Source organism: Mastigoproctus giganteus, chromosome 5, assembly GCF_048544385.1.
Source record: "Mastigoproctus giganteus isolate SK-2022 chromosome 5, ASM4854438v1, whole genome shotgun sequence".
Classification (NCBI taxonomy): domain Eukaryota; kingdom Metazoa; phylum Arthropoda; class Arachnida; order Uropygi; family Thelyphonidae; genus Mastigoproctus; species Mastigoproctus giganteus.
In genome coordinates, this window is record NC_143579.1 from 147,598,123 (window position 1) to 147,610,990 (window position 12,868).

At 38.2% G+C, this 12,868-nt stretch overlaps 1 protein-coding gene across 1 annotated transcript in view; it reads right to left on the reverse strand.

Moving 5' to 3' along the window:
• LOC150085757 (uncharacterized) overlaps window positions 1-12,868 on the reverse strand; it is a 97,475-nt gene that overhangs the window by 62,490 nt on the left and 22,117 nt on the right. The window contains exons 6-9 of the mRNA XM_090374682.1: window positions 10,078-10,243; window positions 5,599-5,810; window positions 4,653-4,925; window positions 1,204-1,352 (exon numbers count right to left, since the gene is read on the reverse strand). Coding sequence (XP_090230808.1) covers window positions 1,204-1,352; window positions 4,653-4,925; window positions 5,599-5,810; window positions 10,078-10,243 — 800 coding nt within the window. The remainder of the gene's footprint in view (window positions 1-1,203; window positions 1,353-4,652; window positions 4,926-5,598; window positions 5,811-10,077; window positions 10,244-12,868) is intronic.

The following is a 12,868-nucleotide window of genomic DNA, read 5'->3' on the forward strand; positions in this document are numbered from 1 at the left end:
TTAATACAGTTGTTGTATTTAATTTGCAAAGAGTTTAGCCTTCAAAAAATAATTCTTTAGGTTGGGGATCAAACCTAGCTTCCACAAATGCTTTTAGTTCTCAGTCATCTTTAAAATGAGTTCCACAAAGATGAGGCTTGAGGTTTCTGAACAAATAATAGTCACTTGTGGCCAGATCTTTACAGCGGGGTGGCTTAATCCAGATTCATGAACTTTGGCCTGTGCAAGAAGCAAAATACGATAACCGAATTTTCCTCGTCTTTTTCCCGAATTGCAGCTTTTAACTTTGGCAGAGGGCTGGCACTTGTTATTGTGGTTTTAAGTGCAAGGTAATAAATTTACAACAATCCTTTCACTGAGGCAAACAGTTTTCCAGCTGATGGCTGAGTTTGAAACGTTTTCGGGGTTGGAGAGCTCTTGCGCTTCCACTGCATGCTTTCTAATTTCGATTGTCATAAAATGTAGGCGCGTTTCACTACCGGTAGCTAAATGGTAGAAAAACCCATGTGGATTAGCTATAATTGTAAATTCTCTTCTGATGAATTCTACCCTGATGTTTTTTATGGATGGAAAAGTTTCTAGGAACCCATATGCACAAACTGGACATTCCCAAATACTCATACATTCTTGTTAAGTACTTTTTCAGGTTCAGACACTTTAATGCTTAAGCAGCATTTCCTGTTTTCTAATTCTTTTCCTCAACGATGGCAATTGTTGAGGAAAAGAAAAGAATTTTCAGAACTGACTGAACGACCTTGGATCATCTTCAACTGACTCCAGTAATCTTTTGAACTCTGCCAACAACAGTAGCATAACTGAGTAATACTTCCCGAAATACACTATCCATTCTTTTATAGAATCCTTTAGAATTTCAGCCGTCTTTCTTAAAAATTGATTACTGAACGATGCTCGATTTGTTCGATATTAATTCTTCTTCTTCCACCTATAAAAACTTTTATTTCAGAACCTGAATAAGACATTGACATGCAATTTTCTAATGTTATTTTGTAAGGACTTTAAGTATCAAAATCACTTATTCTTTAATTTATTAATGCGGATCGCTCTCTGATGTTTAGCCGCGATATATTTAGATATACTTTTATGGTAATTTATTCTATAATTCCCTTTCAACCTAAAACCAATAAATTCCATTCTGAATTCATATGCACTGTACCAAAATAATCTTTTATAAAATATGCTTACTGTTATATTGGCTACTTCCAAAGTGGTTGTAGCGTTAAAGCGGTCAGAAACGCTACATAATAGACTTATATTACCATATGGAAGAATAATATTCACAATCTTTTTGCCTCCATACAAAAGACGATAAACGTGGTCGTCGTCCACCACGGCTGTAAAAAAACAGGAATTGCATTGAGCCTCTACAAACGCAAGACATAACACTATGTAAAAAATATTATTTCATGTAAATTTAGAAATTAATTAAACATAGCAAATCTTAAAGCACTAAAGGAAAGATAAAGAATCCCTAAAATTATAGGAAAAATTATTAAGACGAATGGATTGAGGAAGAATGAGAAATTGAGATAATTGCAAGGTAATGGGGCATGTCCCTATATTTTCTCTTCTGACTTAAGAGAAATAGGAACGTGTTATCTTCATGATAAACTTTTTTGAACGAAGGAAAATATCCTTTTTTGTCTTAGAAGAAAACGGTGAAGCAAACACCCAGGCTTTTTTGCAAATACTAAATAAATTAATAATGTAGCATTAAATCTAGAATGACCAGTGTCCACATATCCCCTGTAACCATTATTATTTTTGAGACTGAACCGATAATTTTTGATTTATAACAATGTCAATGACAGGAATAAAGAAATGAAGAGACAGATTACAAATGAAGTAATTACTCTACTTGAAATTATTGCTTATAAGTATCGTTGTTATAAGGAAAAGTTTATATTTCGAGTTTTATGGACCTGTAGTGCGCGATATAGTTGAAGTAACGTGCAGCGATCTACACCCCACTTGTAATAATAACGGTAATAGCCGTATAGTGCAAGGAAGCCACAGGCTTTTGCTGCACTGGCCGAAAAAAACAAAACAAACAAAAAAAAAAAAAAAAAAGATAAGAAAATACAAATTATTTTTTCCAGCAATCAACGACCCGCTGGCTAAAAAAAAAAACTTACTACAATCTAATCTAAACCAAGCCCTGTAATTTGAATCTATGAACCCGAATTCTAAAATTATCTATAACAGTGAAAATTCTGCGTTCATTCATTTAAATAACACCCCCCCCTCAGAGCCTTAAAACCTCAATCAGGTCATCTCCGAGGTGCCTGGATGCCGTTTCAAGGAAACTAGCAGTTTCCCTGAAACCTTAAGGTATTCTCAATGATACTGGCAAAAATCCTTGCACTACCTTTGTCTAAATGAATACCATCTCTACAAAATAGATTTCTTCTACCTACAAGTGGGGTTCACGCTGATAAAAATTTACCCGTTCCTAAGAGTCTTGTAAATTCCATCAAGTCTTGAGTTAATCCACAAGGCTTTCAGCATAATCCCGACTATTGTGTCTGGGTAGAATTGCAGACATATACACATTGTGGCCTATTTATCCAACAAATGGTCAGATCCTAATCGTTATACTCTATTTACCGTCCTTAAAGTCTGAAATCCGTTGGTAACCTGGTTCTGGTCCGCCTATCTCTATTACTAAAAATATTACCCCTTTCTCTGACCATAGGGTCTCTCAATAAAACAAGATCAGCTTCAACCAGAGCGATATGCAATTGGCATTTTTTATCTGTAGCCTGAATGTGGGGTATAACACTTGACAGGTCACGAGAGTCCTTGACGCGCTCCTGGTTACATTTGTTTCTAGGGCAAGCACTTGTTTCTTCAGTGACTCAAATTCTTCTCGTAATGCACCAAATTCTAATTTGAGATCGGTATACTCCTTACATTGGGTGCAAAGAAAATAATCATCACTTGAGCTAAGTTTGACTACTAGACCAATCCTTAGAGTACATGCCACAGGCTATACAATTGAAAAACTCTTGACTCACACCCGAAATGCCGGCAGGCATTTCCGTCTGGGACAGATATCCTTGGACCTTGTATTGTAAGTGGATCCTACACTGGTTAAAGACATTTTAGTTATGGGTACAGTAAAGAAAACACGAAAGGAGAGAAAAAATAATCTTGGAACTTATTTATTTGGACCTAAACATAGTTAAGGGTCCAAATAAACATTCTTACCTACAAGAAGCTAAGGGCAAAAGTGTGTCTTATTCTAAGACAAGACAAAAGGAATCCTGGACTCAGTTTCTTCTATCATTAATAGAAACTTGGACGTTTGCAATGAAAGCCTCGCAGTTGCACTTACATTAAAACATTAGCAAGTACCGACACCTTTGAAGACCTGACTGAGGTATATAAAGCCCTGAAAGAGATGCGCAAAATGAACAAGGGAAGTATTTTCATTGATACGTCACACAATATCCAGAGGTACAAATATCTTGCAGAGATGGATCTCGTGATCCAGCCTTCGGATTTCTAATTATTCATAATCCATCATCATTCCACCTTTTTTTCCGATTGAGTAAGTTTGAGGGACTGGATTTTTTTTTTTTTTTTTTTTTTTTGGACCAGATACAGAAAATAATACTCCCTTGGCGGTATGCATTGTGGTATGTGAAGTTAGCAAGACTGAAATTCCACTAAAGGCCAGTTTTCATAAAAATTTAATGTCTGGATTGAGTGGTTTCTATCAAAAAGCCGCTTGGCCAATTTAGGTGAGCTTGCCACATTATTCAGATCTCTATGAAGAATAGATTGCTTTTTCGCAGGTTGGGTTGACAAATAATGTAGTATTATGAGTGTTGGAAATTCTTGGTTGTTCTGGAAGGGAGAAGTTATGATCAATTCGATGAGAACCCGATTTCTCCCAATGTATAGATTACTCTAAACTATAGTGGCTAGAATATCTCGTTATCCATGGCGGGGAGGAAGGCTTTACCATCGAATTTTGCAAACCCGCCACTGTAAGACAGACGCAGTGCCGCTGTAGTGACCCAGTATTAATGTGCTAGTAAAAGAAAAAAACAAACAAAAGAATGGTAGCTTTTCGTTCTGAAGTTTGCTTACAATTTAATGAAAATGGAAGAAACTTTTCGTTTTCTATCACTTTGAGAAAGAACGCTTTTTGAATCACCCAACAATAGCTTTGGCCACTTGACATTCCGGGCCAATGAAGAAAAACGCATTCAGATATTCTTTGTGTGTTCTCTGTTCAGAACGAGATATCAGAATTATTTAATGAGAGATCTGGTTAAATTCAATAGCAAATGATAGATTCAGTTATCCTAGATTCGACGTATTCGAGAGAGAGAGATAATTCTGGTATTATCACCAAGAAATAAACTTAGTTTCCTGTGAATTGTATCAATCTCGTATATTGGGAAGAAATACATTTATAATGTAGAAATGTGTAAGCACATTTGTAGTGTAGGAGTGAGGAATTTGTAGCAATCTAAGTTCACATTTTCGACTCCATACAAAATGATTATTTTGCACTAAAATACGCCAGTCCTTCAATTCTAATTAATTTTTTACTATCATTCTTCAAAAGAAACATTACAGCTATAAATAAAAATAAAATAAACGCACTTTTATAAACTTACCATAAACACTGTAATCCATTATATCATGACCCTCCGGATCTCTCCAGCCTTTAAACTCCAGGGAAAAGACATCTACCATCGCTCTACCACTTGTTGTATTTAAAGTACATTTTCCAGAAGTAGGCGGATCATTGAGAATTAAATACATGTTTCCTGCTCCTGGATGCAACCCAGGTTTCTGAATATCTCTTCCCGCTACTTCTACTGCAAATGCTGAATAGTTCTCATAAACTTGGAAGAATTCTGGCCCAATACCTAACATGTCATAATCAACTGAAAGAGACAGCATAGATCAATATTTCACTTGGTGTCATTTATATATCTGTGCAATACAGTAAAATGACTATAACGAACTCGAGAATAACGAAATGTTCAGCATAACCAATTACTATCCCTGTCAATTTGACACGAAACTATGTAAACGAATATATAGAAAATATCAATTTAGCGGTATAAAAATTCATTCTCGTAAGAAAAAATATAATAATTATAACGAATTTTGTAAAAAGAAAATCCTTACACGATGCGACATGTACTTTTTTTGATTTTTGGTCTTCAGTATCCGGCAAAGCTCTGAATGTTAACTTATTGAACAATTAACTGCCCATTCGAGAATAGTGGCTTTTGGTCTGTCCACCGTCCTAAAGTCTTACTTGAGGAATTATCGAAGTGACAGGAGTTGTTTGCTTAGAGTTACACGTTTAGTGAAGTATGATTGTAATGAGGCACCAGCAGTCAAAGTACAGTTAAATATTTCTCCGAGAGTAGTCGACTGAACAAGAGCAGGGGAAAATAAGCTAGCGGGAATTAAAAAAAATAAAGCATCGCTGGTACCTTTTTAAAGTCCGGCTAACTCATTTATGAATCGTGTCCCCTTAAATCATGTATCTCCTGGTTGGAGATACATGAAATAGCATGCACTAAGGTAAGCACTTATGTTTCTTACTTAAGGTGTTTTTCCTCCACCCCGGCAGGTCGCTAATTTCATCTGTGGAACTGTCGTAAGCACTTATCTTCCAATCGTATTCAAGTTGTGGTATTCCCTCCTCGTTTTCTTCTCCGCAGCTTTCTATGCATGTAGCGCGCACGGTTACCCAAGTCCCTCGGTTAATAAACTGACCTCTGGTGCCCGAATAGCACATCTTTTGCTTGCCACACCTGTATGAAGAAGAACCAAGCAAAAATTAAGTTTGTACGTTGTTGAAGTGGATTTATATATCTGAAATGACAAATAGTATCTCCTCAAACAAATACACATGTATGGGGAGAGAGCTTCCCCAAAGTGTCAGAGACCATATTATTCTCAGCAGAATTACTACTATACAAAAAGAAGAAGGAAAACCAAACTTGGTTTTCTATCACGAAAAGAATTATACAACAAAACAATTTAGCATAACAAAATTATAAGATACAGTACGCCAAACCAGAGGAAGCGTGCTTAGTGCCCATATAAAATCAACTACTTGATCTCGATTCTCCCTCTATAAAAATAGAAAAACAAAACTAATAGGTGCTATATAATCATTTATCCCCCTTCCAGAAACATCAATTGCACAAGATGCATTCCTGCTGAAATGGGATTTACTCAAAGAGGTAACTACCATCAGGGGTAAAGGGAAGGGTTTTTGCTTTCGTAAAGGCGACTATGATGGTCTGAGACAGTATTTAAATTCTATACAGTGGGACCAACTGATGATGTTGGTTATCAGTTGGTCTCACTGTAAATTCAAAACGGGAAGCATTCAAAAAACTTATCTTGGAAGCTACTAGGCTTTACATACCAACTAAGAAATATTGTTCAAGGTTTAGGCCTAAATGGATGTCAGATGAACTAAGGAGACATATGGCAGAGAAGAAAAATGCATGGGATACATATAAATTAATGGGTGACATGGAAGCCTATGTAAACTCTAGAAGGAAAGGGATGAATCACATTGGTCCACTGGATATTGATGGTTCAACAGCGGATTTGGTCCCAGCGACTGAGGTTGCAGGTGCCTGCCCAATTTCAAACACCATTGGGAGGTGGTCCGACATGAATTTGGAGTTATTTGCATTTGTTCAAAATTGTAGTAGACGCTGTCCAGGACTTGATATCCTCTGGTCGGTGGTGTATTCAGTGGGATGAGCCCCCAAGTCTGCATAGTATCTTTCATGTCTTGCCTTGAATTCTTGTACATTAGAATTAAATGGTTGGATGTCGGGGCGTAGATGAGCAGACATCCATGAGATAAGAGCCTCTCCGATTGATGGGATTTGTCCTGGTTGGAGATACACAAGACAGATTTGGATCCTTTTTCCATTTTTGCTGAACATTGCAGTGATTGCTTCATAGTTTGATGTTTTACTGCTGTAGACATGAATCTGCCTGAAAGAGGTCTTGTAGAAGATGGCAACACCACCTCCTCTCTTATCCTTTCTGGAGTTTGCAATATATTGATAATGAGTGGACAAGAGGAGCAATCCAAGTTGTTTTCCCTCATCACCCCATGTTTCCGAGGTCCAAATGAAATCAATGTCTTCCTGGAGGAGCAGGGATTGCAAGGTATGTAGCTTGTTAGCAAGGCTCCTAACATTCATTTTGTAGGAAAAAAAAATGTTACTGTCGTTTGGGTTTTATCCATTTGCTTCTTATCAATTGATTGCTATTGCTGTACACTAGGGACCTCGGGGTTCTTTTTTTTTTTTCGATGAATGGCTTAATTAAGGCACCTGTCGGCCACATACTGCTGGGTTGAGCACCGCGTGTAGATGTGCCTGAGGGCAAGATAGAACAAACGAGGAATATGATGGGTATTTTGTTTTGATGGCTCTAACATCTACCTTTACGCCAAGCTGTATGTCCAGGAAGCTTTTGATAGCAGTAGTCTCGGTAGTAGGCGCCAGCCTAGTGATGATCAGCTTGGCACGGGAAGTCACTGCTGTGATGCTGTAAGTTTCGCAAACTTGCCTGATCCGGAGAGTTTCCTTGGAAGTTTCCGTCCGTTAAGTACGCTTAGTGGTTGAATTAAGGGCGTTCGTTCTGTCTGGATTTGACATTTGTGCTACAACTGTGAGGCCTGTCAACATTTGTGCTAGCAACTGCTGTCTGAATGACTTCTGCATAAGATCTGGTGGGTCCCTTGGTGGCAACCTGGAGTTCATGTATTTCTCGCTTGGCAGGGGAGTAAAGGGCTGAGTTAGGTTCTCTGCAGTAACAGCCGAAGGCTTGTCCAAGTTCTGTCGAAGGCGTAGTTGTTAAAGTGGAGCTGAGAAATTGGTTCCCTGTGAATGCGTATTGTGGGAGGGGGGAGAGACAGAGGTGCCCATTTGGGTGGCATCTGGTCACTATGGGTTTTGCTGGTTCTCTATAAGTTGCTAGGTGGAGTCGTTGGTCATGCTCTGTTGTCAAGATGTCTGGCATGAGGTTCCATCTGTGCGATTCTCTCCGCATCAGCTTTGTATAACTTAACAAGTGCCTGTGACGATAGGATGTTGGTAATGACCGAGGCATCACCCAGTTTAGAGAGCTCTGTTAGGTTAACTAGGTCCGTTACCAGGAATGTCAGATCCTTAATTTGTTTTCTGAGTAGAAGTAACTCATCTCTAATTTACGCATTCTGAATTTTGAGTTGATAATTATTGCTCAGAGGTTTTTCCAGATTCTTTTTCATCGGTTTCACCATATCTCCAAGACTTGAGATATGTGACCTTGAGGAGACCTACTAAAGTTGTGAGGAGGAGGAGGAAGATCCTGGTAAGTGATTTCCTGTGTGGGATGAACGGTTGATTTGATTGACGCCAGAGGAAGGGCAGTTAGAACAGTTTGCTGCTCTTCCCTAACATCAGGAGTTTCGAGGTAACATGGCTGACTAGCTGGTTTCATTCCGTTCCTTGTTCTGTAGAGAGAAGCTGAGACTCGCCCATAGTCATTCTTTCATATGACTCTTGATCCGAATCGATGTCATCCTACTGGAGAGCCTGTTCGCTGGGAATGCCCGGTTGGGTGGTGGGGGGGGCTTCTTTCTGATGCTTCATTAGTATGAAACTGTGTACGGCTATTCTTCTTCTCAGATCCTACAGAGTGCCTACCACTCTTAGAGCGTCCAGGTGTCTGAGTGACAAATGAACTACGTTGGCAAGCTATTTTTGGAATCTCAAGCTCTCCGAGTGTTTTCTCCCGTATCGGATCGTCTGTTTTCTGACCTGATTGTGCGGCGCAATACTTAGCCTCATTGTTGCTGGTTAGTACCTCACACGGAATTTCATTCTCACTGACAGCTGCGTGGTCCTCTGAGTTGCATAAGGTAACAGACCTGACACTACTATTTTCTTCGTTGGCTGTTGACAGAGACCTCGACTTGGCTGTATTCGTGGAATTATTAGGTTCAGTTACCTTTCTCTTCAATTTCGATCTTTTATTTAATGGTACTTTCTGATTTACATGTGTTTTGCATTCTTGACATAGGTAGGATTTTCGCTTCGCAATTGTCAATTTCGAAAGATTGACACAGCACGCCCCGAAGCTAAGTGAGCAGCTGACACATTGTATAGTAAGCGACGCAAGCTTTTGACATTGGCTGCAAGTGCAAATACAGGGGGACATGCCTCTCTTCTGAGTAGGACTTGGCATATTTAAACTCCGCCAAATTATACTGTAGTGGTCTTAGAATATCTTTCTTTCCGTGATTTTAGAGCGTAAGCTCAGAATGAGAGTTTTCAAGACAATTGGCAGATTTCCTTGCAGATTGCAGGCCTTTACTGCAGCGCCCAGAGTCCACTTGGGAATTGACCGCACTCACTGATTAAGGGATTTAAATGATTAAATGCGGCGACCTTGACCTCGGACGGTTTCTACATTAACCGTAAGCGGGAAATGTTTCACTGCAGATATGTATTATAAACTACAGAAAAATTATAATAAAGATTTACCTGTCAGAGAGAGTTGGACAATAGCTCCATCAGTGGGTCGCTGACACCACGAGGAATCTTCTGGTGTTAGATTCATCATGGTTTTGAATACTATGTTTTTAGCATAAACGCGGAGCAACCAAATTATTCACAACTTTTCAAGATGCCAAAAGTAAAATAACTAAAATAATTAGCTTTACAAAGGTAAACATTAAATTTATAAAAGATTAAGGAAAGTAAATTTAAAAAGAAATTGGAAATTTAATTTACAAGATATAAAAATTGAACAAATAATAAAAATTAAGTTCCTCCCTCAATTTCTAAGCCAAGCTTTTGTCATTCACAAGCACTAAGAATCAGATACGATAACTGTGACTGCCAATAGCAAGTCGAATGCTGCTAAACACTGGGCGTATTAGTGTAATTAAATATGAGGCTTTGAACCACTTTTTCTGGTTATCGAGGAATGTATATACCATGCAGAAAAATCTGAACGTTATTACATTACTATCAGAAAGTGCTTTCAAATTCTTACCTGAGACTAATTATTGGTGGAGATTCCAATATCACTTCCACCTCAAGGCGTCCTTCTATTTCCTTATTTCCCTTTCTTATGGTGGCAATAATCTGATAGGTCGCATTATACGTCCAGAAGTTAGTCATGAGAAAATGGAACTCTTTCCCAGTTATATTCATCAGGCCTAAAAGAAGGTGTATCATCGTTATTGAAACTGTCAAGCTGAAGGGGCCGCTGCAACCCAAAGTACTTAAATATTGAGTAAGTAGGCACACTATCTCGCAATATATTTTTCAGACATCGAATGAAAAAAACAAACACGTTTGGTTAGAATAAAGGAAATTTTAATATCGAGTATGACATCGACAGCCCCATCAGAAACACTTTCTACAAGATTTTTCTAAAACCTTCGACAAATTTTTAAGCAGCAAAATTCCAGTAAAGACCGGAATTTTGTTGCTCCTGTATGACTGCTGCTGGTGTCTGCCTAAACCAGAACATTTTGTTTTGGCTTCCAACTATTGTTCAAAAAATCCCAAATGTGTTTAGGTCGCATTACCTGAGAACGGCTCATGCGTTGAACGAGCTCATGCTCGTGAACGGCTCATGCGTTGGAAATGAAATCCTGAGGTGGCGTTGGTGTGGCTGCGCACTGTTTGGTAAATCTGACAGAAATGGGTAGATCTTGTGCTTTGTTACTGTAATTATTGTTATGCACGTTTTTGTCGATTTGATTCTGATCTTTCAACATATCTACATTAATCGCTCTAAGAATACACCTAAGCTAAGTGATTTAAGGGTGTTTAAATCTTAGTGTGTTTTCATTACAAGTGACTAAAAAAGGCACATTTCACAAAGTAGAGAAACGATGCTTTTAAGACGATGGTATTCTAAATTCCATTCATTTCTAAATTCTAAATTCAATTCTAAATGCGGTCTGGAAAGACCGCATTTAGAATTGTTCAGATCTGAAGCCACACCTCAAGAATGATGTTTCCAGAAGGATTAAAGAAAAAGGGCAACCAGATTGGTGAGGGATAGTAATTAATATCCATATGAAAAAAATGGCTTAAAAGGTACGTACTGCAAAATTTGGCAATTAGATATTTGGGAGGAGAATCAATCGTGATTGAGGCATATAAAGCCCTGAAAGGAATCAGTAAAATGTATGAAGAGTGCTATAATTTCACTGGTGGAAAAGAGATGAACCAGGGAGCAGAAATACAAAATTTATGGGAGAGTTGCCTTTCTTTGAACCCTTTCCAGAAGCTCTGCATGAATTTCCTGCAGAGCCGAATTGGGTAGCCACTTTTTAGCAACGAAGAACGCATGAATGATGGAATGTTTTCGTTTTTTCTCCGTTTTTTTTTTTTTTTTTTTTTTTTTTTTTTGTTGCGAGTCTCAGCAAATCCAATTGATAGAAAAACAATTCGGCGAGAACTTCATAAAGCTGAAATTTATGGCAGAGTGACTATTGCCATGCCACTCTGATGTTGATGCTAGAAAGAGAATGCAATGGTATAAGGAGCACAAAAATTGGGCACTAGATGGTCGGAAACGTCATTTTCAGAAGAATCATCATCTGAACTGTATTGTCTTGCGCCAAACGTCAAACATGGAGGAGGATCACCAATGGTTTGGGCAGCAATATCTTGATATTTTTTAGGTCCTATCATCACCCTGAATGGGCAAATTACTGCCACTGATTACCATGATATTCTGAGTGACCAGGTATCCCATGGTGCAAATTCAATTCCCACAAACGATTTGATTTGAATTTTATTGGCGCATTAGCAACTAAGGCTATAATGCGCCATCCTACAAACGATGCCACGTTTCAAGGTGGTGATAACACACACACACCAGATGTGTCCAATCTTTATTTGAGGAGCATGAAACTGAGGTTAAGCATCTCTGTGGCCTGCACAATCGCCAGACTTAAAACGTTTCTTTATGAAGAGTGGTCAAATATTCCTCTTAAGACAGTTCAAAGTTTATTTGAATCTATTTTACGTAAAATACAAGCTGCTTCGAAAGCAAAAGGTCCAACACCATATTAGTGCATACCTGTAACTTACATCCCCTTTATGTGCAGTAGTGAAAAGCAAATATGTTTCAACGTTTCAGGAATGTCTTGCGTAATGACCTTCATTTTTATTGAGAACAGAGTTGTACTGAGATCAGTCTTTGGGAACTCCTTCATTCTGAACATACTTTCAGGAAAGAATAAGGTTATGTCGGACTTGAAAGGTTCTTTTACTCAAAGAAGTTGTGGAAGGGTTTCGGTAAATACCCTCGCATCCGTAGTCTGTGTAAATTATGCAGGATACTGTATCTCTAGATTCTATCAAAACTCTTTTCAAATTTCGAGGCATATCATAATGAAGTGCTCATTTTTGAGAAAGACGTTGCGCATGGTGGTCTTTGTCATGACAACCAAAGTTTATATAATTTTCTGAAAACCATATTGACTAGGACTAAGAAGATCACGTGTTCAAAAAACCATGTTAGACGATTATGTTTCTGTTTTTCCAAGACAATTACTGAGAGAAATCGCGCAGTAGTTATTTGGGTTTGTGCGACCTTTCCAAGGTTTCAGAAAGTCAAATGCAATCGGGTGTTGCCAACTGTCAGGATAAATATTTTCAGAAGCAAATTAATATCTAAAGAACTCTCATCAAGCTGCATTATCGTTGAATAATGAATCCTTCATGGTTTGCTGCGCTCTGTCTTGGTTTCGTAAGGCTTTCTTTAATTCTGTAAAAGTGAAAGGTAGACTGTATGATATCTTCAATTGCATGGAAATTAA